This window comes from Talpa europaea (genome assembly GCF_964194135.1).
Source record: "Talpa europaea genome assembly, chromosome: 11".
NCBI lineage: Eukaryota > Metazoa > Chordata > Mammalia > Eulipotyphla > Talpidae > Talpa > Talpa europaea.
This window is the reverse complement of record NC_140078.1, coordinates 84,639,941-84,667,570: the sequence shown is the minus strand read 5'-3', so window position 1 is coordinate 84,667,570 and position 27,630 is coordinate 84,639,941. Positions and strand designations below refer to the sequence as shown.

The 27,630-nt window shown below is 36.8% G+C and overlaps 1 protein-coding gene across 1 annotated transcript in view; it reads left to right on the top strand.

Annotated features, from left to right (window-relative positions):
- CMC1 (C-X9-C motif containing 1) overlaps positions 1–25,344 on the top strand; it is a gene marked incomplete at both ends in the record, with an annotated part of 41,713 nt that extends 16,369 nt beyond the window's left edge. The window contains 2 exons of the mRNA XM_084247411.1: positions 23,423–23,513; positions 25,224–25,344. Of these exons, the coding sequence (XP_084103537.1) occupies positions 23,423–23,513; positions 25,224–25,344 (212 nt within the window). The remainder of the gene's footprint in view (positions 1–23,422; positions 23,514–25,223) is intronic.
- Between the last annotated feature and the right edge of the window lie 2,286 nt (positions 25,345–27,630).

Below are 27,630 nucleotides of genomic sequence, written 5' to 3'. Positions count from 1 at the left end.
ATACTAGTTACATTTGAAATTTTCACTGACCACACATGTCTGTCATGCTGGGTAGTGGCAGATAGCGATCATTTCCACTGTTGCAGAAAGTTCTGATGGTCAGTGGTGGTGCTGCCACATGAATCATCTTTGTTCGTGTACTTTGGAGAAATCTTAATACTGGTAGTTCTCTGCATGAAATAAATTGAAATAAGAAAAAAAAATACATCCTTATATTTCCTTCTCTATTATCCAAGAAATACTTTGAAAATCTGATTGAAGCTGATCATATAGGAAGTAGTTTTGCTTTTCTGTTTATCTTAAAGGCCAGCATATATTTTTTATTATGAACCAAGCAGTAACAAATGTTTTAATAAAAATTATTTATTTTTGAGATATGTAAATATATCTATCTCCATCTTGTGGTAGAAATAAATGAAATCCTGTTCTTAGGTTTATAATTCAACCGTACTCATCTTTACTATTGACTTATCCTGTTCTTTCCCATTCTATATGTAACATTAAGTGTTAAAATGTTTAACTTGGAGATCAAAATTAATTTTATATTTTATAGTTAATATTAAGGGAAAATTCAGAACTGCAGCTGCCATTCTGAATTTGTTGGGCTATTAAAACAAGGAGTATAAGCATTTTAATCATGGCTGAGGGAAAAATAAGTAAGATAACTTAGTTGCTTACTTGAAAATGTAGTTTTGTGTAATTATAGAGGATTATGACAAATACATTTTTCTAACATATGAAGTTACATAAATTGTTTCTCGCTGACTATAATTTTTTTTAATAATTGTCATTTTTATAATTTATGGTCTTTGAATGTGTTCACAGTCCTTTGTGAGGAATTATAATTGTTAAATATTTCTGGAAGTGAAAAAGTGAGCATTAAGTCACTTCATAAAGCATTTTTTACAAATGCTTATAGTTTTTTTATTACCTAATATGAAACATTGGCAATATCTGAGATTTAAGCACATATTTCAAAGCAGATATATTTATATCAATTTTTAATTTTTGTTTCAGTTAAATATATTTAACCTAATATTTAAAAATTTTCCATTCTTCTAGGTTTATTTCAATTTTTTTGAGTTAAGATTAGTACATTTTACAAAGTTGTATTAGAAAAGTCTGTGAATATTGTAGAAATTCTGAAGGAATATCAGTTGCTGGCATAAATTCCAGAATTTAAGAAGAATTTTATGCAACAAATACACTTTTTAACTTGGTTAGATTTCAGTAGCTTTTTTTTTTTTCAATAACTCACTATTGGAGAAGAAATAACCTATACCTTGATAACATCTAAATTGCATGTTTATTTAGAAGACAATCCCAAATCAGATTTAAAACATGAAAGATACAGGTAGTGCAAGATGCTTGATTGATTTGATTTCATCAACTAATTTATTTAAGAAAAATATGTGGGCTCTCAAATCTTTGATATCTATCTTGTTGGAAATAAATGCTTGTTGCATATAAGGTGTGTACAAAATTGTCCTGTTATCTTTCCTTCCCTCAGAACCTTCTTCTACTCATTGTATTAGTATTTATGACACTGAATGTTATATTGGGTAGTCTAAAACCAGCCTGATTCTTATCCCTACCCTACCAAAGGTGATTTGGTTTTTCTGCTTAGATCCTAGAAGCAGTCTTTCTTGAATTTGTAATAACTTAGATGTATATTGGGTGTTGTTGACTGTTCTGTATCAGTTATTTCTGAAACATACTGTGTCCTTTGGATTATAGACTTATTCATGTCAGACAACGTTTAATAAATTGTCATTTAAAATACATTTTTCTTTTCCTTTTTTGAAATTCTCTGTCTCAAAGATACCAGTCATACTTGGGACTTTAAATAAGATTAACACATGGTATTATTTGTTATATAACAGATTACCCCAAAACGTACTGGCTAAAAGCAGCATATATTTATTGTCTCAGTTTCTGTGGGCTCAGAAACCAGTATGACTTAACTAGGTCTCTGCTTTTGTCTCTGATAAGGATTCAATTAAGATGTTGGCTCAGGATCTGCAGTTTCATGTGAAGTCTTGACTGGGGAAGGCTTTGCCTCCAAACCTAGTGATTATGGCAGCATTTATAGTCCTCCCTCCCCCATATTGTGCTTGCAGACTCAGTTCCTCACTGACTGTTGGCAGAGGCCACCCTCTCTTCCTTCCCACGTGAGCCTTTCCCATGTGGCAGTTTTTTCCAGCAACGTGTGCAAGCTGGGAAGACAGCAGACAGCATCTGCTAACAGGACAGAATTTACGATCTTTTGTAACCTAATCTCCGCAGTGATGTCCCATTTACATCGCTGTATTCTTTGATGAGGAACAATCGTTTCATCTAGCATACCCTTAAGGGGAGTGGTTTATACAAAGACGTGGATACCAGGAGGCTGGAATTAGTCAAGCCCACTTTAGAAGGTGCTGACCACAGTGGTTGCCTACAACACCTTGGTTTTCTCTGGTCTAACCTTTATAGTATTTTTAAAATTAAGGTAACATTGGTTTACAACACTGTAAACCAGAAATACAGACTCTGACCTCTTCAGACGTAGGTTGACACACCACACCCACCACCGGGGCACCCATAGTTCTCTGCCATAGTCCATTGGGCCCACTCTTTACCCTGCTCTCCACCTTCCTCCTTCCTCACTGAGGAGTATATTCTATTCTGTTACTGTTTTATTTATTATCGCTCTTATAGATTTGTTTCGGTCTTCAGTTTATATTTTTACCTCCTCTTTTATCTCCCTTTACCAACTATTCCTTGAAATCTAGTTTTTTTGAATTTGTGTTTTTATTAAGTTCTTACATAGTGTGACATTTGGAATGAATATTCTCCTTAGTGTGTGTTAGCAGAGTTGCCCTGCTGATTCTCTGAAAATTTGGGGGTGAATTCTCTTTAAAACTCCTTCCACCTTTTTCTGATAGGCTTGTCTTCCCTTGTGGGCTGTGGTGAGGGCTGAGGTGTTGCTTTGTGTACTTTCCTGAAGCCTGAAGGGAGGGGGAAAAGGAACCCACTGGTCAGTGTGGTCTTTGCGGTGTTTTTATGACATGCCCTTCAGGAACGTTTCCTTTTCCTCCTGTATCGGGGTGACCTTTGGATCAGCTTCTCTGTCAAGTATTCAGCCCTGGTGGCTTTTCTAACTCTTTCCAAGATCCTCTGAAGGTGGGTAGAGGCTTGTTTGGAAGGGGTCTGGTTTTGTATTGTCCTTTTCTTTAGACTTCCCCTCTGCTTCTCTTGTGGATGAGGAGTTCTTTTAGTGGGACGCCTCAGGATTTTAAAGCTCATTTTCTTTCCCCAGTGTGTTCTAGGGGATGGAATCAGGACTATGAGCTGAACCTTGCCAGATCTTTTTTTTTTTTTTCCCTGACTACTGCGCTTAGAGGTTTATGGTAAGAGATGACATGGGTTTTTTCTCCTCTTTATAAACACCTTTCGTTTTATTGAAAAGGAAGAGTTTGAGTTTATAATGAGTAGCCTGCATTTTTTCCCTCGGAACTATCCTCAATATCTCTTGCCTGAGTTAGTTTATTAGCATATAGACTAGCTTTTCCTTTCTAGGAAATTTATTTTTCTTTTCCTTCCCTAACTTTACCCTCGATATTGCTGCTGGGTAAAAGCTTTCTGAAGTTCATACATGACGTGTACAGTTTAGTTCATGCTATTCCTCACCGCTGAGGATCAACTCTAGACTCTTAAAGTCTTCTAGGGTTTTAGTTAAGCCTACTTTGGTAATCATAGTCTTATTGTCTGCTTACACCTCATTTCTGGCTAATTTTATATATTTTTCCACACATACCCTGGATAGGGTCCCAAGATGTGTGTAGTATGTAATATGTTGTGTATATAGTCAGTTTTACACCTCTCAACTGCTTGATTTTTTTTGTGGAAACACCACATTTGTCAAGATTCATCTCAAAATCTGGTCTCCAGAGAAGAACACAGATTTGCTGTGAGCTCCTTGCCATTTTGCCTGAGACACTGATTGGTTTAGGGGTTCTGTCATTCTCATCATTTTGTTGGATCATATGGAGTTTGTCATCCTGGTCTTAAGTTTGAAAGCTTTCTTTAAAAACTTAAATACAAGAATTTGCATTTATCCCTGAAAAAGTTCACCTTAGCATTTCTTTGGCTCTGGTTTGTAATGTTGAAATTATTTTGGATCTCCAGTCAGTACTCTTATGACTATAATCATTCCTTTAGTGATTTTCCTTTCCAAGTCTCTAAAAGAAGTAAGAATTTTGGGGGAAGGCAAATACAGTAATTTTGCATTATTTTTGCATCATTTTCATCTCATCCAATTCTGTTTTCTTCCTCATGTTCTGGTGACAGGTTGAGATAAAAGTTTGTTCTGTTTTTGTGTTAAGGCTGGATGGAGGAGGTGGTGGGAGAGAATGGGGAAGCTTTTCCTTTGATTAAGCATGCATAGAGGGCCTGTTGTGTGTGGAATGAGGGTGAGAATGGAAAGCATCAAACATTTTTAAGACTTGGTGAAGGACGAGGAGACCACTGAAGGGAAGTGGAAGGCTGCCAGAAGTTTGCTTTCGGATGATTTGCAAAAAAATAGTCAGTATGGACACTGCGGTAGATAGTTTTGAGATATTCAAGAAGATAGCAGTTTTTTCACAGAAATTTACTTTGAACCTTAGGTTTTTAACAGATGGCATTACACAAGGGTTTGAAGCAAAAGACACACCTATTTTTTAACTGAAAATCCATTTAGAAATGAAATGTATGTTAATTTTCTTTGTAAGACCTTTCAGATTTAGGGTGCAAGATTAAATTTAAACTGGCTGGATTTCAAATAAGGGAGGAGAATAATTGTTATTTTTTGAATCACTCATTTTAATTGTGAAGTTGGTGCTATATTTTTTAAAAGGCCTTTAAGGTGTCAATGTGCAGTTACATAGAAAGTGCTATCACAGCATCTTACCATGTACCATACATAAAAGAATTCCTTCAAAAAAGTTATAGAACCAACATTGTAATTGTTGGAGCCTTAATTGATTGTTAAATAACATAAATAACAAAACATAAATTGCTTTTTCTCATTAATATGCAGAAATTTCTGTAATTGCTTTATTTTCGTGTAGATGTCATTTTTTTTTGTATCATAGGAAATAAATTCTCTTCAATACAGAACAAATAAACATTTTTTTCCCCCCATGTTCACAAGTCAGATGGATTTGAGAGAACTTTTCAGAGAATTTTACAAAAGTCAGAGGGAGCTCTTGTGTTGCTGTATGGACATTGCAAAGACACTAAGTGTATGTAATTAGATTTTTAGAAAATGAAACAAAACAAAATCTACTCTGGAAGGAGTGTTTTCACGCTTTGCTACCTTAGAAATACCCTTTTTCAATGGATTCATTTTCATCGGAACTCATTTTTGCTTTAAAATTTTATTTATTTTTTTGAAGATTTATTTTTTATTTATTTATACAAGAACTGGGGTACAGGCCAGATGCACGGGAGGGCGAGAGGATTCACCAGAGACTGAGCAGAGAACAGAACAGGCAGACTGATGAAATACTCTGCTGAGGGGAGCAGCGGGCGCGACAGGAGAGGTCTGCCACGCCATGTGGGACCCTCGCTGGCTGGGATCGAACCAGCGCTGCTGAGGCGGCGGACAGCTTCACAGCGCGGTGCTCAACCACCTGTGCCACCATGGGAGGCCCAGCTTTAAAATTTTAAATCAATTTTTCTTTTGTCTACTGTCTACTTTCATTTAAATGACTTTATAAAATTAAGCCCTGATTCCCACAAAAGCAAGATACTTGGTATTATTAGTATAATGTCTCTTTGGTGGCTGGTGGAGGGGATACCTGTATTGTGTTTTAAGAATTCAGTTCTGTAAATTTAGTCTGATCTACAATTATTCTTTCTTGGTGTCCATTTTTTAATCTGTCCTGTCTAGAATTAGAAACTTTGTTATGCTATCACCAGCTATATAAGGAATGTTACTGATTCCTTTCCTTCCTTTTAAGTTTCCCCCAAATTTTCAGAAAGACCTACCTTAAAGACCCTTAAAATGCAATCAATCCACTGTCTCTATTTCCCCATAATCTCCCTATCTCTCTCCTTATCTTCTACAACCACATTCTAGCATGTGCTAAAATAGTATGCTTCTTATTTCTTTTGAATAAGCTTTGCTAGAGATATGCCTTGTTTTACTTGTTGTCCAAGTACCTAAAATAAGGCTTGATATGTAGAAATGCTAAGTAAATATTTAACGAGAGAATGAATTAACAATAGGTAATTGGGGTTGTTTTTCTACTACTTTGAAGATAAGAATTAACATGCCCTGGCTAGTGGCTTTCAACAATTCTTTTCACCTGGCCCATGGCAGGACTACATTTTTTAAGTACAGCCCAGTGTATGCGCATATACGTAGGATTTTTGTGTGTATTTATGTATTTATGTAACTGAAGTGCGATGCACATTGCTATTTCCTTTTTCATGCAAATGCTGTTTTCCTGAACTTGCATGATTCACTAAAAAGTTGTAGATTACAGTATGAATTGGTCAAACCTAAAAATTTTCATGTAAAGAGAACAGGGTTTTCCCTCTGTCTTATGGCACTGTTTGCAAGTGTTTTAATTAATCTTTGAGGGTCCTGTACATTTTAATTTTCAAATTTCTGTATCTATTAGGTAATATGGGAACTTACTCTTTTTGTTTAAAACATTTTTTATCATTTAACATGGATCTGCAACATTTAACATTCATCTACAACACTGTATGTGAGTCAGAGGTGCAGGCGCCCACCACTTCAGATGTATATTACACACCACACCCCACTACCAGGACACCTGGGGTTCTCCGCCATCGTCCTTTGGGGTTTCCTCCATGCTTTGTTCTCCATCCTCCCCTTTCCTCTCTGGTCGCCTCAATTGTATAGTCAGATTTCTAGGGTTTATTTTTGGTTCGCTTTTTATCTGACCCTTTGTTCCCCTGTATTTCACATATGAGTGAAACCATCCCATATTTGTCTTTCTTTCTCTGATTTACCACACATAGCATAATCTCCAGTTCCTGCCATGTTGTCGCAAACTTATTCTTATAAGAACTATGGCTAAATTATTATGTAAAATGAAACTTAATATGTAATATGTGTTATTTCCGTCAAGTATGTTTGCTCTTTTAAGTTTGGGTTCCTTTCTTGTTGAAGGCAGAAGAGCCTCTTTCATGATAGGGAGCAGAATCAGGAGACATTGGTAGAACTGCTGCAGACTTGAAAGGCAGCCATGGGATTTTGAGATCTGAACAAAATCCAGGACCAAGTGGCTTGGGAACAGATTGTTAGAAATCTGAATTCCCCCCCCCCCCCCCCAGCTGTTATGAGACTTAACAGGCCAGAAATTATGCATATATTCAGTTAACTAGGATGTGACAGATATCACCCATGAAAAATGTAATTGCTGAGATTCCTTAAATGGTTGCTTGATTACCATTGTAACCATGTAATATTCTCTCCTAAAACCAGAAGACCTAGGAAGTAACTCCTTTTTATTTGGCATAAAAAATATGATGATTCTCTAGTTTTAAAGTTTGTACATTTTGAGAGAGCTCTTTTTAGCCTAATGTCAGCAAAGCAGCTGCTGTTTGAATTTGCTTTGAAAAACACTGAATTATTCATTTCCATAAACAAAACTTCCTTAGTAATTATTTAGCATTAATTTATTTCTCTTTATTTCAATCAACCCCGTTGACATTCTATTTTAACATTAAAAATATTCTTTGTGGAATTTAACAAATAAGACCATGACAGCCACTGTCTACTTTCTTCTGTTCTTTTGACAAAAATTTGCAACTCCTTTTTAACTTTTCGTATTTTAAATATTTTTATTTTAACTTTACTAGTAAGTGGTAGTTAGCATCTTTCAGACCAAGCCCTGAGTTTTTGACCTGTTAGAGTTTATTGTAATGCTTTGAGTATATTTAACAGCTAATGTAAAATTATGAGAACTCTTAAATAATGATTCATTTTGTTTGTACTCGCAGATTATTTAGTAGGCTAGTTAGTAAGAAAAGCAAGGTCAGCATTGTGGTTTTACATTTCTTGTCATTCTTCCATCCATCTTTGCAAATGTGGAGTAGTCCTTTGAATTTGGTGCTGTTTTTTCTAGTCCCTGGTAAGCCCTTCCACCTCCAGACTCTCACTGTCGTAACCACACATGCCTACCTCGCACTGCCACGTGATACTTGCAGTTATTCGACAATTGCTGTTTTACTTTGTATTGTTTAGTGTGTGAGTCCCTAGCTACCATCAGAGATTTCTTGAGGGCAGCCAACTCCTTGTTAGCTTAGTAAATACCTGGCAGTTCAATAGAAGAGGGAAAATAACCCTTTATTTTGTTATGTAGCATCCATTCAAATGCAACATGGGCTTTGGAGCACACATTGAGAGAGGGTTAGCAAGTGATGCTGCATTCAGTGAGGATTTGAAGGAAATGAAAACTTTTGGATAAGACCACATTTCAATTCCCTGCAGTTGGTTCCTGAGCAGAAGTAAACTTGTGTACCACACACACCCATCATGACTGAGCCTTCGCACAGGCTCACGGAAAGGATGAAGCCTGTGGAGTCACAGGTTGGGGAGTTAGGGATAGGGGTATCTGCACTTAACTTCTCTACTTCAGAGGCTGCAATTCTCTTTGGAATAATTATGAGATGTCTTGCTTTAATCATAGTCATGTGAGTGATGGTGGTTTTAGGAAACAGAGTTAGCAAAACTATTTAAAATGGTGAGATTTTTACATAAAACAAAAAGTCCAACTTAAAAAAAATAAATCCTCAGATCCGGTGTTGCCATGTTTTCATTTCTACAAGCAGTGACTGGCATGTGAACATGTAGTTGCAGACTTGGTGCTTGCACAGTTGTTGTATATATACATGCGCACATACATACATGCACATATTTATGTGTTTTTTTATAGCTAACATATACATTACATGTAATGCACAGAGAAAAATACTTCTAAGATGTTCTAAAGTCATAAGAAAATTAAGCTGAGATGGCTGCATGGTTTAAAAAAAATAGGTTGGAGTGTTTCACAAAAATAAAGAATATCCTTTTATATTTAACATGTAAATGACACAGCTTTTAAATTGCAGAGGCAGCCCACACTCAGAGTCTGCACATCTGGGGAGAGTAACAGAGCTTAACAAATTTTGATTTTCATGCCCATGGTTATATGGTCTAGAAGTACCTTCTTTAACTTTCTCATAGGATGTGAATTTTGGAAGTCTTTGTTTCTAGGTAAATTTGCATAATTCTTGGTTCCTTATATTCTTCTTTAAGGATAAATCCAAGACACCAGAAAAAGCACATTTAAAGTGAGTAATACTTCACAGTAATGCCTGTAAATTATTTACTACACAGCCGCAACTTCCTTTGTGAGATTTTGAAATAATATATAGTAAACATGTAGTTTATGTATAATACATACTTTATTGTACAGCACTTTCTTTATCTTACATATGTGTATAATAGATAATGCCCAATATGTTTGGCATACAATAAATACTCTCCAAATTGTATTCTTTTAATTCAAATAAATAATACATTTGTCATTTTTTCCCTTAAGGTCTGTTACTTAAAATTTTTAAATTTCCTGTCATTTTCATCTGAATTGTTAAGTTTATCTAATAAGCAATACCTTCTGTTCAATAATCTAGTAAATAAATTTGCTCTACTGTTGCTCAGTCTCAAATTTGAAGGGCTCATTACAGTTATAACAGAATGAAAATCCACATCATTTTCTCTTTAGTAATAAGAGTTATAGTGTAAGCATTATGTTATTTTTGGATTTACTCATTGCTCATCTCAGCAAGAATGGGCCATTATGTCTTGCTTCTTCTGGAGAAGTCATATACAGATAACGTATTTTTGGCTATGTGCATTTATTTTTAAGGTGGTGATGGAGAAAAGAGTATGCTCTAAAAAAGAATGGTTTCTTGGCCTACCATATAAAACATTTGCACCTGAAACAAGACTCTTCTCTGAGAGTAATCAATCTTTAATAAAACCATGTTCCTAACTACTTGAGCTGATAAATAGTGAATTTTTTATTTTAAAGAAGTCAAGTTTATTTTATGTCAATTTTCTATTTGCCCTGTGTAAGATCTATTTAATTACTTTATTCTATCTCTGTGTTCAAATTAATCAGATTCTGCTACATATTGGTGCTCAAATTAGAATAAGTCCTTAATCAACTGTGTTACCCATGCCTTGGTAGACTAGAGTAGAAAAGCTACTCTTGGCATACTGAAGATGCGTGCATTTTATTTTCTATTGTAATTTAAAAGTAAAATCAGAAATATTGATTTCTACTTGACTGGAGAGATGATTTAGTTTGAATATCAGTCTGATCTTAATCAGGTGAGAATTAATTGAGTCGGAGGTATTAGATATTCAGTGATGTTAACTGAACCATGATCAATCTAGAGAGAAGCTTTCTTTTGTACTATGTTAGAATTATCAAATAGCTCATGCACTACAATGTAAAATAATCTTTTCATGTTCATCCTTCTACTTCTTGTCTCATTAAATGCACCACTAAATTCATTGGGAACACAGACTAATCTTTAAAGTAGCAAGCTAATAAATCACAATTTAATAGCATATTAAAAGCATAATAATTTTGTCATAGAATGCTATTGTCAGAATTTCATAATGATGTATTTTTTAGTGTCTAATTTTAAAAACCAACTGATTAAAACTCCTTTTTCAAGTATACCTGGGACTTTCATAAAATTTTAGTTTTGCTTTTTTGTATATTCAACATTGCAAGAGTAAGTGAGCAATACAGAATTATTTTAATGTTTATTTCCAGAAATAAAAATAGAGTCTGTAGCATTATATTGGTCTGAAATGTGGCATGGGCTTTTCATTTATTTTAAGAGTGTGATAGCAATATCATAAGTGTTGTGAAAATATAAATGGTGAGATAACACCTCCATAGGACTTGCTCTTAAGTAGTAAAATTGTAAAGTCTTTAAATAAACTGCAGCCAGAACTGAAAGGATCTATTTGCCTTGTTAACTAGAGATACTACACTTATTAAATGTCTAATTAAATTTAGTAGAACATGTCTTTTATTCTCTCTTTTTTCTCTTTAAAAAAGAAATTTTGAACCTATGTATGAACTAGGCAGACTGTGTTATCGTTGTAGGGTTTATTCCATGCTGACAGTTGGTATGACCGGGTTAAATTAAAGGACGGTGGACAGCGTAACTTGTGATGATGTCACTTTACCTTGGAATAGTGCTTTTCACTTGGTAGAGATGTGATGGGAATATTAGGGTCCACATATCTGTATATTTTATGGCAGAGGATTGTCCATATTTGAATTTGAGAACAATTAGCATTTCATGAAATTAAGCCATACATGCAGAAACATCCCCAGAGTGTGATGAATGATCACACTTAGTGAGATGTGGAGGGGTTTCCCCACCCAATTGTTGCTAAGTAGTAATGCCAGGAAAAGGGCTTGCTTAGAGAAAAAAATGGGAGAGAGAGAGAGATGAGATTTTTCACTTGGCTCTTCAAAGCCAAAGCTTCTCTTTTCTGAACTTGACTCTCCCCTCCTCTTCATCCAAAACCTTTACCTTCTTCTTCTTCTTTTTTTTTTTAAAGATTTATTTATTCATGCATACAAGAACTGGGGTAAAGGCCAGATGTGCAGGAAGGTGAGAGGATTCACCAGAGACAGCAGGGAACAGAACAAGCAGACTGAAGAAATACACTGCTGAGGGGAGCAGTGGGTGTGACAGGAGAGGTCTGCTGCGCCATGTGGGCATCTCCCTGGCTGGCCGGGATCAAACCTGTGCCGCAGAGGTTGTGGACAGCTTCACAGCACTGCACTCAACTGCCTGCACCACCAGGGAGGCCCTATTCTTTTTAAATTACATTTTGTAGGAACAGAGCACCAAAATACAGTACAGACTTGTTCCTTCAATTCTCTGTCCCCAGGCCTGCAGTTTTCCTTTCCTAAGACAACCATGATTACCAGTTTCTTACATATTCTACATCTTGTGCTTACACAAGCACCTATCTATACATTTATCTACAGATACATTAATATATAAAGTATGCTCATGCACATGTTGGTGTGTATGTATGCTTTAGCAGAATGGTGACATTGGTAATATACCCCTTCTCACCCACAATATTTTCACTGAGTCTTGGAGACCATTCTGTATCAGTTTACCTTTTTTAGTGGCTGCATAAGTATGTCATAATATAATATTTTTACTTTGGCTGTTGGTGTGACTGTTTTTTTTTTTTAAAAAAGATTTATTTATTTATTTATACAAGCACTGGGTACAGTCAGAAGCACGGGTGGGTGAGAGAATTCACCAGAGCCAGAGTGGGGAGCAGAGCAGGCAGAGTGATGGAATACACTGCTGAGGGGAGGGCGTGCGAGATAGGAGAGGTCTGCTGGCCGTGTGGATTAGCTCCCTGGCAGGGGATCAACCTCAGTGATTGGCAATAGCCTGACAGCACTGAGACCTTAAGCCTGCGCCACCAGGGAGGTCCAATTGCGGTGTTTCATCCTTGAGGAAGAAAACTTTCATTAGTGTTAGTTCATCTGTTTTTTTTTTTTTTTTTAAAGATTTATTATTTATTTATACAAGCACTGGGTACAGTCAGAAGCGCGGGAGGGTGAGAGAATTCACCAGAGCCAGAGCGGGGAGCAGAGCAGGCAGAAGGACCAAAGTACACTGCTGAGGGGAGCAGCGGGCAGCAGGAGAGGTCTGCGCACCATGTGGGACCCTCCTGCTGTGGCCGGGTAGCAGCCGGGGATCAAACCAGCGCTGCAGAGACTGCGGGCAGCTTTGCAACCCAGCGCTCAACTGCTGTGCCACCGTGGAGGCCCGTGACTGTTAGATTTAAAAGAAATCCTGAAAGCGACTTTTAATCATGTCAAAGACTACCTTTTTACTTACATAATAATATTTTTTTTGCTTCAGTTAAAACAAGACAGGATGGGGAATGATTAGTAATAACTCTTTGTCTAATGATTCCCTACAAATGAGAACATGATTTATATATTCATTTTTATTAGACAAAAGATACAGGCATAGTTATTTTTGAACTATTTGAATTTAAATAACTATTTGTCTTTATGGGTGCTGTTTTTTAAGAAAGATGCCAAGTTATTTCAGAACCTTTTTGGAGCAAAGCAAGGTGTTATACTTTGACAACCCAGCTGATTATGGGGAGTATTTATCAATAATCTGGAAACCACATCTAAAAAGGAAGAGGGAAGGGGGTATGTTCACAATGGTCCTGTCCTAGGAGAAGGAGAAAATAGGAATGTTATTTTCTATAGTTATTGATGAGGAGGTGGCATTAGACTTGCTCTAGTGTTTTTCAGACTATAAATTCTCATGTGACCACTGTCCCAAAACACATACACACCCATCTACCCAGTAGGACTAGCTATCTGTGGGGTAAGGAATTTTGTGTCACCCTAAATACCAAGGTAATATCAAAAGTACTTCTTGAATTAAGAGTTCAGATTCTTTCTACTCTACTATTAGCTTGAGCTTGTTTTTTTCCTGTGGTAGTGATAGGATGTCTGATTCACCCCCACTTAACTCAGACATTATAGAAAATAAAAATGATAAATTTAATATTCATTCAATTTATCCAACTTTGAATGCCAGCTAAGAGGTTAATTTTATATGATTACACTTAGTATTTCCTTATATATATTACTTAGCCAGGTATTTTGATAGGCTTTAAAAAGATCAATGAATGGATGGATATGCCCTAAGGAAATAAGGACAATTATTGAGACTTAAATGATCATAAATTTCAAATCATGAAGCAATGCCATTTCATCACTAGCTGCCTGTTTGCCTCGCACCTGAAGTGTATGGAACCAAAGATTTCTACACCTGTGTTGTTCAATATGTTAGCCACTATCCACTAGTGACAATTTAAATTTAATTGAAATTAATTAAAATGAAAAATTCTGTTCTTCAGTGGCATTAGCCACTTCTCAAAGGCTGACTAAGTGTGGCTAAACGGCTAGGCTGTTGGAAAGTACAGAGAACATTTCCATCATTGCCGAAGGAATATAATATGAGCCACACAAAGATTTTTTAATTTATATAGTACCCTCATTTTTAAAATGTGAAATTCATTCAAATGAAGTTAATACCAATATTTAATATAACATTTCCAGTGTCTTTTCATTATGCAATTAATATAAAAATTCCTAAGATATTTTACATTTCTTTTGTTCCATCCTAAATTTTCAAGCTCTAATATGTATTTTCACTTAACAGCATTCTTCAGCTCCGACTAATCACACTTGAGGTGTTCAGAAATCATTTCCATATTGCACAGGGCTGGTCTAGAGGGTTATAAACCCAGATTGAGCAACTAAGTATTAGTACTGAATTTTTCCATGGGTCTTCTGCTACATTGTAAACAGACTGAAGTTGGGAACCACATTTTGTATTTAATGAACACTTGATCAAGGAAATGAATGTTGAAATAAAAGCTATGTTTAATCCATCAACAGTAATGAGCAAGGATGTTTAATCTCTAGCTATTTCTAGAAAGCAGTGTCACTCAGAATTTTAACATAAAAACTACTAGGTGACTTTTACTCCTCATTTTAGTAGAAGTCTCAACAGCACTTGATAATAATGACCACTCCATCAAAATATCCCAGAAAATGAATCATCTGATGAACACTTTATATTTTAAAGTCACATTCAGTAATTTACAGTGACTTAAAAAAAATGTTAGCAAGGATTTAAACGTAACAAGTCCAGATTTTTAGTCCATGTTTCCCTTGTTTTGAAAGCTTTATACTTGGAATGACCAATGTCCTTTTAATGCAACTAACTGCTCACCATGGACCTGAAACATATCTTTTGGTTAATACACTGGCTGCAGACTTTAAACATCTAGTTGACTTGTAATCCTGGCTTTCCTTATATCTACATCCTTAAAATACAGTATTGTTAAAGACTTGATGACCAATAATTTTGTTGAAGAAAGGATGTTCATCTTTTTTTGCTCCATAACTTTAATACTTTTTTATCTTTTAGACGTATGAGTACCATAAATACTATTTCCTTCTAAATCCTCTTTGTTTATATGTTGCCTTGAGCATTTGGATCAAGTACATTTCACCACACAAGTGTCATAAAACTTGGAAGAATACTAGCATATATCTTTTAACACAATGGGTTAGCACAGATTCTTGTTATGTAATACCACTTGAAAGTCCTTCCTCCTGCCAAATGACTAATGGAACGAGAAGACCATATTTCTCTTAATTATTACTCACTCATCACTTCCTGATTTTGAGGAACCTCATCTAGAATATTATCATCTGAAGACTCAGCCTATAATTAATTATGTTTATATGATCAGTTCCACCATCATCAAGTTCAGAGTGCTGTTTATTGGATTATTTGCATTCAGCCCCTGATTCCTCTTTAATTGTGAAATATCTTTTTGTCCATTTTCTTTTTTCCTCTATAAATTTATTTTTTTCCTTTATAAATTTATTCCTCTGCTGGAATAAATTACACGAACTGAGCAGCTTGATACAATACAACTGTATTATGGTACATCTAGGTTTTGCTGAGTTAAAATCAAGATGTTAGCAGGAGTGCATTCCTTCGGGAGGCTCTATAGGAAAATCTGTTTCTTTGCCTTTTTCAGCTTCAAGGTGCCTGTGCTTCAAGATGCTTGAGCTTCAATGGGAGAAATACCAGAACAGGGTAATTAATAAACAATAGAACTTCATTTTCCATAGTTCAGGAGACAGGAAGTCCTTGTGGATTAGGGTGGCTACAGGCCTGGCTTCTGTGAAACCCCCCTCCCTTCTGGGTTGCTGATGCCATCTTCCTGTTCCTGCATTGTGGAGATCAGAGAGAATTCAAACTCTCTCACACTATTATAATACCAATGATGCCTTTAATGGAGATAGTAGAATTTTGGGGAGACCTAAGCATCCATCCAAAACAACACACCCTTGTTTTACTTATTTTGCCTTTTTCCATCTCTGAAGCCAGCGAGAAAGATAACGTGTGTATGACCTGCTTACACCAGCACTTCTCTTTTATACTCTTCTGCCTCCCTCTTCCACCTTTATTTTTTTTTAAAGATTTATTTATTTTTATACAAGAATTGGGGTACAGGCCAGAGATGTGGGGAGTGAGAGAACTCACCAGAGACAGAGTGGGAAACAAAACAGGTAGACGGACCAAAGTACACTGCTGAGGGGAGCAGCGGGTAAGACAGGAGAGGTCTGTCCCGCCATGTGGGTTTCTCCCTGGCAGGCCGGGAATCGAACTGCGGATTGCCTCATAGGTTGCGTCTTAACCCCTGCGCCGCCAGGGAGACCCCTTCTTCCACCTTTAAGGACTCTTTTAATTGTTTTAATAAGTTACTGTTATCAAGACAGTATTGTTTCAGACTCATAGCTAACTGCCTTCAGGATAAGTTGGATGTTTCACAGGTCCCCTGGCTGAACATGTTGTAAACTCATTGTCAGCTCTATCCCCTCTCCCTCCCCTAGCCCTACCAGAACCTGCTTTTCTTTTTCTGCTCTTCTTTTTTAAGTCATCAAACTTCATCATCATTCACCTAGCAAGAAATGTAGAACTTGTCCTTGACTTTGATCTGTGTATCATCATAGCTCATTATGTCCTAAGACCTGACAAGTTTCAGTTGTAGTAATCTGCTCTCTTCATTCCCATTTTTTGATGTTTGAACCCCATATCATCTCTTGCTCAGATGATTGTACTGACTTCCTAACTAGTTTTCCTATTTCCTGCCTTCCCTTCCTGCTCTTTACTTCTATGCAGAAAGAATTTTTTGTGCCATCCACTGTTAAAAAACCCTTCTGATGATTTCCATTGCCCTTAGGACAATGCCTAAAGGTTTTAATACTGCCTGTTGGTCATAATTGGGTACATACCTTTCCTTCCTCACCTCAACCTCCATCCCACCTACATGCACACATACACACCCACACACCTGCATAACCAAATAACCTCAGATGTCCCGTTGCTTCTAAATTACCCTTTGTAATATATCCTGCCTTCTTGCCACTGTACCTTTTCTTGTGTTGCCTTTGTCCGAAACATTTCTTCTTCCACCTCTTTAGTTTGCTCAGTATGGATTGTAGCTTTAAAGTACTTCACATTGGAAGTCCCCCTTGGATGGGTTTGGTTTCCTCTTTGTGCTTCTGCACCGCCCTCCTGGCCCTTCTCCTACTAGAACAGGGGACAGACTCAGCTCTAGCACTTTTTAATTGTGTGTCATCCTGAGGGAATGTTGATGGCTCCCATATGGCAGAATTCCCTCTCTGTCTTGTTCAGCATGGAGACCTCAGGCCCTGACATAGTGCCAGGCACATAGTCAGTGGTTTGAAAATGTTTGTTGAAAATTTTATGAGCCTATAGTAAAGTATGAAAGTTTGTAAAAAATTAAAATTTTAACTCAACTGAATCAGTTCTGATGAAGCCTGGTATGTGGTAAACGCAGCAGATGTGAGCTATTATTACTGGTGTTACTGTCACAAAGACAGGAATGTAGGTGTTTTTTTCTTCTATTTTGATAAGAAAAACAAAGATATTTACATAGGATATCTTAAACATTAAGGTGACAATATGACTTAGCAATTTCCCATGCAGTGTGTTGGAGATTTGGGCTGGCTTCAGCTCAGTGGTTAGTAGGGGAAATGTATTAGAGATTTGCCTATTTGCCTTTGGAAATTAAAACATTTTTAAAGGTATGAATGCAAAAGCCACTCTTTCAGTGTATGTGTTCTTTAAAAGATGCTTTTGTTTCTGCCTATATTTTTTTCTATTTGAATTACTAATTTTATTGATCTCTTGGGAAAAAAAATCCCACAAAATTCCTTTGGTTTTGTTAGAATGTTTGTTGGCAAATGCTCATTGATACATTTTTTAATCAGCTTCTCATCCAGTCTGGAATTATTGATAATATTTGGCTTTGTTGTTTGAATTGGATTGATTTCTCTTTTCAAACATCAAACTATGAACTATCAGTGACTCAAAGGTTGCAAAAAGATCCATAGTTCTGTTAACAAATTATAAACGGGTATACATAGAGTCAGAACTAATTACAAAATCTCTCACATGAACTTCAGGAAATACTGTTCAAGCTGTCGGTTACACAGAATCATGCACTTTGCAACCTTTTGATGTTGATTCCTTCTGCTGGGCAGTCCTGAGAAGGAAGAGGACAAAGGCCTGTCCTCATTGTCTGTGCCTTGCTTCAGGTCTGCAGCGTTGTCTTTAGACTGGTGAGCTCAGATCTGAGGGTGACCTTCTGTTGTCTCTGGTGCTTGTACCTCACAGCTTCCAGAGAGGGTGATGATTACTGTAAAGCTCAGCCCTTAGACACTGTCTTCAGGGCCCCAGCATTACACTGTGAACTATAAAAGTCTTCCCTTAAAAGATAATCTTTTCTGAGGTCACTTACTTCGAAGTTTTAATTTATATTGTAAATCTAAAACTGCAGGTACCTTTGTATGGGGGAAAATCTTATTAACAGGCAGCACCAACCTAGGCCCCCAAATTGTATCTTTTTCAGTTCTATATTTTTAAACCTTCTTATGATTCAGTAACTGGGTCAAATGATCTTTATACATTATGTTTAAAGTACATCTCTGTTTCTATTATCTAGTTCTTTATAAGGAAACAGTTTTATGTTTAAGATTTTCAGTTTGTAAGGTTGATGACATATTATCAATTTAGAGTAATTTTAAAATCTGCCTAACTGCAAGACCTGTAGTAACTAAAATTTTTTCATTTAGATAAAATCATAGTTCCAGATTTAAAGGTGTAACTATAAGGATAACACTGTAGTTACAGAAATAGTACACAGAACTTATATGTTAAAATTTGAAATTATGTTCTTATCTGAATATACTTCTGCTTTTTGTAATGTTGGAAAAATACTTTCTAAAAACTTTACTACTTAAGGAAATAATAGTTGGAAAGTTAGAAATAAGTGCTGTATGACTGTAGTTGTGTAAAAATTCCTAAATCTAGGCTTTCTTGAAAACTATATATTAGGACCTCTCTGGTGGTGTAAGGGGTTAAGCACACACAGCACTGTGAAGCTGTCCGCAGCCTCTGCAGCACAAATTTGATCCCCTGCCCACCAGGAAGCAACCTCCATGGCACAGCAGACCTCTACTGTTTTGGCCAGGAAGCAACCCACATGGCACAGCAGACCTCTCCTGTTTCGCCCACTGTCTCCCTCAGCAGTGTATTTCAGTCAGTCTGCCTGTTCTGTTTGTCTCTGGTGAATCCTGTCACCCACCACCCCGCACCTCTGGCCTGTACCCCAGTTCTTATATGTATGAATAAATAAATCTTTAAAAAAAACTCTATAAATTAGTAGAGATATAAAATGGAGTGAGTGGTTCTAATCAGACATCAACCATTGGGGTTATTTATTTTTTGAATTTGGTATGTATTAAAATTGTCATCTTTTTGAATGCTTTAGGTAAGTGGGTGACTGCATTTGCAAAAATAATAATGTTTGAAATTAATCAAATGAAAAGTGTAACATATTAAGTAGCCTGATATGCATATTTTTACATACAGCTATTACTCTATAAATTCTTGTCCTCAGCTTGATTATTCATTTTGGGGTATTATTTCAATGTTAAAATATAGTCGGAAGTTCCATAAAACAAATAAATTAGAATAATTCTAATCTGTTATTTCTTTTACTACCTTTATACAGAGGCTCCCTAAAAGTTTTCTCTTACATAGACTGGAAATTATATAGACTACTTGTACTTAATTATAATAGGGTTATTTTGCCCATTATCTTAGACTAAACTTACGAAGGTTTATCTCTGTTTTTCCTGGGTTTACTTGACCCAAATATTATTATGCACAAAGAATATTTTTTCTAAAGATTTATTTATTTGTGCATACAAGAGCTGGGGTATAGGCCAGAGATCCATGGGGGTGAGAGGATTCAACAGAGACAGAGTGGGGAACAGAACAGGCAGATTGACTGAAATACACTGCTGAGGGGAGCAGCGGGTGAGTCAGGAGAGGTCTGCTGCGCCATGTGGGTAGCTCCCTGGCTGGTAGGGGATCAAACTCATGCTGCAGAGACTGCAGATTACTTCGTGGTGCGGTGCTTAACCCCTTGTGCCACCAGGGAGGCCCCCAAAGAATATTTTTACCGGTAGTTTATAATATGGTATTAAGTGGTTTCTTTCACAGAAATGAGGTTTCACAAAAGAAAGAATCTCAAACATAGTTTAAAAAGTTTTTAAGCATATTTCCTTAAACTTTAGAATAACTTTTAATAATCTCTCTATTCTGACTAATTACAGAATTCACTTATATTACCTTAAAATACACCAGTGAATTAAAATTTATTTTCGTAGTTTTTAATGGTAATTAAAATTAAATCATCAGTAGAGAGAATTTGTTTGTAAGCTCTTTAACATTTGCCATAACAGGGCCTCCCCTGTGGTGCAGCACTTGAGCGCTGGGCTGCGAAGCTGCCCGTGGCTTCTGCAGCTCCAGTACAATCCCCGGCTACCAGCAAGGGTCCCACATGGTGCGCAGACCTCTCATGCCGCACCCACTGTGCCCCTCAGCAGTGCAATTTGTCACTCTGCTTGTTTTGCTCCCCGCTCTGGGTCTGGTGAATTCTCTCACCCTCCCGTGCTTCTGACTGTACCCAGTGCCTGTATAAATAAATAAATAAATAAATAAATAAATAAATAAATAAATAAATAAATAAATAAATCTTTTAAAAAATTACCATAACATTGAAAGAGCAATTTAAATTGGATTTGTTTCAGAATACCACTTTAGAAGTCAGTTGGCAGTATTAGCAGCATCACTATCATCTGAATGTATGCTAATATGCTATGAAAGAATGATCCTCATTAAAATCTTGTTGCTAAACAAGTGACAAAAACGTTACAAACAGCTTGAGGCTTCAGGCCAGTCACAGTTAATCCTGAAGAGATTTGGACAAGTGTGAAAATCTATAGACTGTGCCTTTGATTGTGATCAGAACACATAAGTACTATCAAGCATCAGTTTCATACCACAGACATTTTTATTCATTTAGGGAAAATGAATCTTAAAATAATGAAGTTCCTAAGCATTTTTGTTACGGATTTCTCATGTAAAAGTACTGGGTTTATGAAATCCAGAATGTGACTTTTGATAATTACCATTGTTCATGTTTTCCATAAAAGGGCTGGAGTTTGATAAACTAGAATATTTTCATTAGACAGAATTCATAATGCTAATGGTCTTTCTTCCAGACATTGAGTGAACTAGTCTGGTGGAGGCCTAGTGAGGTTCAAGTAGGGTAAGGTGGTGTAGGGGCATCAGCCCTTGTTCATCACCACTGGCAAACGTGGCAATTTTCTTAATCCCTTTGCGGATTTAATCACTTCTGGATTAACTTTATGTACATAATTCCTTTGAGGATTGCCCATGCCTTAATTTTTATTTGTGATCATAACCATGCTTCTACAAGGGCAGATCTCAATTATCATTCTATAAGTAGAAAAATTAACATGCAGGAATAAGTAGACATTTCATAGTGAATGTTAATAGACTTGTTGATCACCATGTGGCCACCCCTCTGGGTCTACATAGGGAGCAGGCTAAGTCTGTTTTGCCTTCTTGAGTTGTAGGGGTCTTCAGTGAAAAAGAAAATTCCCTTGTCCTGATTTTGCCCATGTGCCCAGCTTATGTACACAGAAAGAAACCAGAACTTGTATTTTAGAATAAAAAAGCTACCCAGTTAGGGGCCTCCACTGGTGGCTCAGGCAGTTGAGTGTAGCGCTGTGAAGCTGTCTGCAGCCTCTGCAGCGCCGGTTTGATCCCGGCCAGCTGGCGAGGGTCTCACATGGTGCGGCAGACCTCTCCTGTTGCCCCCTCTGCTCCCCTCAGCAGTGTACTTTGTCAGTCTGCCTGTTCTGTTCCTCGCTCTGTCTCTGGTGAATCCTCTCACCCTCCTGCACATCTGGCCTGTACCCTGGTTCTTGTATAAATAAGTAAACAATATTTAAAAAAAAAAACAAAACTACCCAGTTACATACAGGAATCAGAGAGCAAAGAATGGATACTGACATCAGTGAACTACAGGAAGCTAATCCTGTGTGTCTTTCAAGTGGAGAATTATATGTCATCCATAATTTATTGTGATTATACACATTAAATTACTTGAATTAAAGTCTGCATCTATTGTCCTTTTTCCTGATCTACTACTACGTAGCCTTCAAAATATGCTGCCATCTTGCAGGTAGATAGAAATATCTGTGCTGTAGGGATCTTGTCCCAGCAAAGCCTGTTCATGAGATTTTTGTGCATTTAACAAATTGTAATCATTTCTAGTTTCCTTTTTGTTACTTATTATAGTATGTGTCTTCATGGAGACTCCTAAAATTACCTACTTGGTTTAAGTAATCCTTGTAACTCATATTCCTTAGTGACTGAACAGATAATGCATAGCTCAAAAAAAGAGATAGATTTTTAATTTTTTTTGAAGAAGTTAAGAATATTCAGAAAACAGTATTCCAACTTCTTTGCGAAGAATGAAAATTTTAGACATGACATGGAAATGGTTGGGCTGCTTACACCACATTGGAGGCGGCACAGCCTGAAACTAGAGCAGCCGGTTGTCTCATGAGGAAGGACCAGAATAGTTCAGGAGAGTAGCTGCAAAGGGTGGGGAGCAAAGCACACCATCCGGTGGAAGGGATTAGGTAAGACCTAATCAAACTCAAAGCGAACACAAGAGGGTAGCAAGTGGCCCTGGGTTTCACCAGACTTTTCTGGATTGGTGATCCTGAGAAGGCAGGATACCCGAGGGGCCAGTGCAACTTAAACAGCAAACTCCTTCCCTGGGACTTGGACTGAAAACCATTTGAATTTTCTGGGGCATGCAAGAGTGGACTCAAGAATGGAGTGGAGCCCTGTTATCAGAAGTGAAGGCACCATGGCCGAGTTCTCTTAAGTAAAGGGGGTACTTTGATATCATAAAGACAAGGCATGCAGACTGGACAGCAGATGTCCAAGTCTGGAAACAACTCTCCTCTTGTTCTTATATGTTTCTTCTAGAATACATTGTTTTTACTCTATTGGGAATCCTGCATATTCTCTCCATCACCGAAGTCTTCATGAAGCTTCTCACTCTATCTCAGAGTCCTCTGTCCACTCATCTCATTTCTAAAAGTCAACTACATTTGTCTTACTCTGCCTTTTCTTCTTGTGCGTGTCTTTTGGGGAGCTTCTCTTTGTGCTGAGCACCATGTAGATGGTAGATGTTTAGAACAGAATAAACATTGTATAGAGTTGTTACTAATTATGTTGACACAATGCATATTTTCCTTTCCAACTTTTATTTCAGATTTTACCAAATGTTGCAAGGCCTCTGGAGTGCTTATGGTAGTAAAATGCCGGAAAGAAAATTCTGCACTGAAAGAATGCCTAACTGCCTAGTAAGTAGCTACTCCATTTCTATACTTCTGTGTATGTCTGTGTAATGTGCGCAGGTAAGAATATGCTGTTAGCTCACTACATGTCTGTCATATAGTCTGTATTTCCCCTCACCATATCCATAGTATTGTTGGCTAAATCTGAAATTTCAATTTGCTGAAGATTATTCTAAAATAGCAACATAAAATGTTTATGAAGTAGCTTTTTCAGGTTATATGCCAGTATTGTATCTGATTAAAAATATGAGGTCAGCAAGCAAAAATACATGATTTTTTCACATGATTTCACAAATTCCGTCTCATGAACAGGTTGACTTAGAGAACGTATTCTAAACGAGTTAATATTTATGTGGGTAACACATTGCTACAGGGCCTGGCATATAGTGGGCATTCAATAAATGTTAGCTTGGTTTTTTTAAATTTTTTTTTTATTAGTTTTTGTTATCTGAACATTCATCATTTGAATAGTCTTCCATCCCTTGACCCCTGGAAACAGAAGGAAGAAAGAACAAGTCTTGTCCATCTTGGGAGAGTGGCTGGTTTGGGTGGGAAAAGACCATTTCTGTTTGTTTTGAAGAGAGAGAAGCAGCAAGAAACAAAGAAGAATATGGCATTGGCTGCAAATAAATAGTTACTAAGAAAGAGTTTTATTTGACCAGTTTGGAAATTCCTTCAGATTCCCTTCTCTCTCTGACTCTCCTTATAATGCTCTTTTTCATTTCTCCAACATCTCTTCCTACTTCCCAGCCATTCCTTCTTTAACTTGTTATATAAAGTTGTTAATTTCCTAGATTCTCTTCTCATTTTTAAATCGTTGGATGCGTGAATTGCATTCTTGGCAATTGCTTCCAGAGGGCATGACATTTCTCTGCTTCTCTTTTCAGGTCCAAAACAGAACTCAGCTCCTTCTACTCCTTGTGCATTGTGTGTGTGTAGACAGTTACCTAGAATCTAGAATTTTCTTTATCTCCTAACTCTTACTGGTCATTTCCTATTGATTTCATGTCTTAAATCTCCTCCAGATTAATTTCCTCCTTTTCATCATAACTGCTCCTTACTCATCATTTCTTGTCTGAATTACTGTAATTGCTTATTTATTGGTTGTCCTGCCTCTCACCTTGCTCCCTCGCTTTATTTGCTGCATACTGCAGATTCATCTAAGACACCAACTGATGCTACAGTTGCTCTGTTAATAGTGCCTTCAGGGTCAATTTTCTTAGTATGGCATAAATGAATCATCCACAATTTGACTCTTACCCATTCCAGCTGCATCTCAGGACATTTCTCCTGTGTGCGTAAATGGCTGCAGTGGTACCAGTGCACTTGCAAATCTTCATGCATCAGTTTTTTCTCATCTGTATGCCTTTCCACATGTCCTTCTATTTAGATTTCTATTTTGGTTGGTCCTTCAAATCGCAGCACAAGCATGCCCCACCTCTTCCCCATGTTTCCGTGATGCATTGGGCCATACTTCTGTCGAAGTTGTGTTCTCACTTGGATTGTCGATCTTGTCTGCTGTTTACCACACTGGGCTCCCTGTGGGTAGGAACTGTGCTTCTCAGTGCTGGGACAGGGCTATCCAGAAAACCGCTATAGTTTATGTCCTTTAATTTATGTCTCCTAAAGATGAATGTCTGAATATTATTAAAGTAAGCTTATATTAAAGGTTTACAAAGTGATTCACTTTAAGAGATTTTTATTTCCTTCTTGTAGCTATCAGGATCCAGCCTTTTATGAAGAATGTAAACTGGAATACCTGAAGGAAAGGGAAGAATTCAGAAAAACTGGAATTCCTACCAAGAAAAGACTACAGAAGCTTCCCACAAGCATGTAGGCAAATGTTCAAGTGATACTCATGGAAACCACAATCACCTAAAAAGTTGGACTCAAGAAAGGGGTTTTGCTTTATCCTAAATTATGGAAATATTAAATTTTATCGATAATAAAGATTTATAAAAATTGCAGTGTTAAGCTTATTAAATGGAATAGAAGTACATACTGAAATGGGGTATGGTTGCCTAGTCATTATGTATATTTTATTTTTCCATGACTATAGTTCTTCAATAGCGCTAGTGATTTTTAGGGTTCCATATGGGTCTTATTCTCTTCCAATGGATAAACTAGCGGCTAATCATGAGAACCAGAAGTTACTAAAGGAAAGCAGGAATAGACAACTTTTAAAGGTGTTAATAATTAGGCAGCAGAACAGTATGGTTATGAGCCAGAATCCTTGTACCACTATTGACCATGCCACTGTAGAAATTAATCTCATGCAGTTATTGTGAGGAATTGCAGGCTGGTCAGAATGCACATAGAAAATGCCCGAGCCATGTTAGATGCTCTTGTTTTACTACTAGTAGTAAGGGCCTATTTGGAAGTGTACATTATCCATCACTTATTTTCCTGACACCTTTAATGGAATTTTGTGTTTAATGGAAAAATTCCTAAATTATGTTACTTTACTGTTGATTTGGCTATTGAAAATATTTCAATTTTTCTTAAAAAGAAATCATAAAATTAACATTCTGTAACATAGTAATGCTTTGAGGAACCAGTTTAAACATTTGTCTCAATGCAATAATTTTGGTTTCAGGTTGAGCCGTTATATTAAAATTTTTTTCCCTGAGGGCTGTTCAGTCTCCACCATAAACATTGTAGACAGTTTCCAGGTAAGTAAATTTTGCATATATTTATACAACTTTCAGTGAAAGCACTGACAGAAATTACTAGCTGCTAGGAAAAGATTTAACTGTGGCCCCAAATCCATGGCAAACATTTTTTTTTTTTTAAGAAATTGGCTATATTAGAGCAAATAGTAAATAGAACTCTAAGGAACCAATGCAGTGTTCAGGAGCCATACTTCTAAGTGAATCTGTCAAAGAACTACTTTTTTCTTATTTGAAGCCCAAAGAAACCATATTTTCCCAGGCCACAGATAAAAGGAGTGAGATTACTAGCGCATACAAAAAGAGCACATATAGAAACTGGAGATCACATAGCACAGAAGCAATTAAGCATATATTCTTCTATTAGTCTAATACTTACATTAGATATTGGTGTATCTTCTAGAGCACAGAGGTTTAATTCTTGTTTTTAATGACTGAAAGAAAGGGTGAAAGTTACTTTGAAAATTTAGTGAAATGTATAACCTGGCCATTTTATAAATTTAGTTTGAATCAAAGGGGCCAGCTGTGAAAAATTCGTGTATAGATGTCACTTTCCCCATAGGTACTAGGCAAATTAGGTTACACAGTATAAATAATATGTTTATCCCTCTTTATTAGGTCAAAAACTAAACCATTCGTCATAGCTTTCAAGACATGCATGCCTTTCCTCACTCAAGTCTGCTTCTTGACTGGTACATCAGCCTCAGTTGGGTCTTTCTTATTCGTGTCTCTGATGTTATCCTGGTAAGTGATGATCCATAGATTTTTCTACCCCTTAAGATACCCCTTTTCTAAGTAAGCTTTTTTTGATAAGATCATTACTGTGTTTCCACGTGATTCAGACCATCAGTTCTTTACATATGTATTCCTCTCCCTCTTTTTTGGGGCATTCTAATGTTTCATTTATGCCTGTTCTACTTAGGAGTTGTTCTATTTTTGCAAGGGAAGCCTTCTGGAGCACGTTTCAGCTAGTAGGAAAGAAGGTAATACCACATTTTGCATTTTAAATAATTATAAGCTATAGATGGCCCATTTCTTATTTTCTTTTTAATCTTCCCTAGGACAGAGAATATCATAAAGTATACATTTTTAAATTTCTGACTGGGTCTAAAAAAAATTTTTTTTCCTTAAAAAAGAGAGCAGGGCCTCCCCTGGTGGCGCAGCAGTTGAGCGCTGGGCTGAAAGGCTGCCCGCGGTCTCTGCAGCGCCAGTTCGTTCCCCGGCCGCCCCAGCCACTGGTGAGGGTCCCACAAAAAAAAAAAAAAAGGCATTATTTACCCAGCACTGTAAGCTGTCAAGAACCACCATCACTGACTTTCTAGCTTAGCTATTGTCACCCTACTGTTTAACTGAAAAAAGCATTTTCTCCACTCAAAAGAAATTGATTTAACAAGATACATGTCTGTTATATGAATTAACAACTACCAATTAGTACCTGAATATAGAGGCAAGGA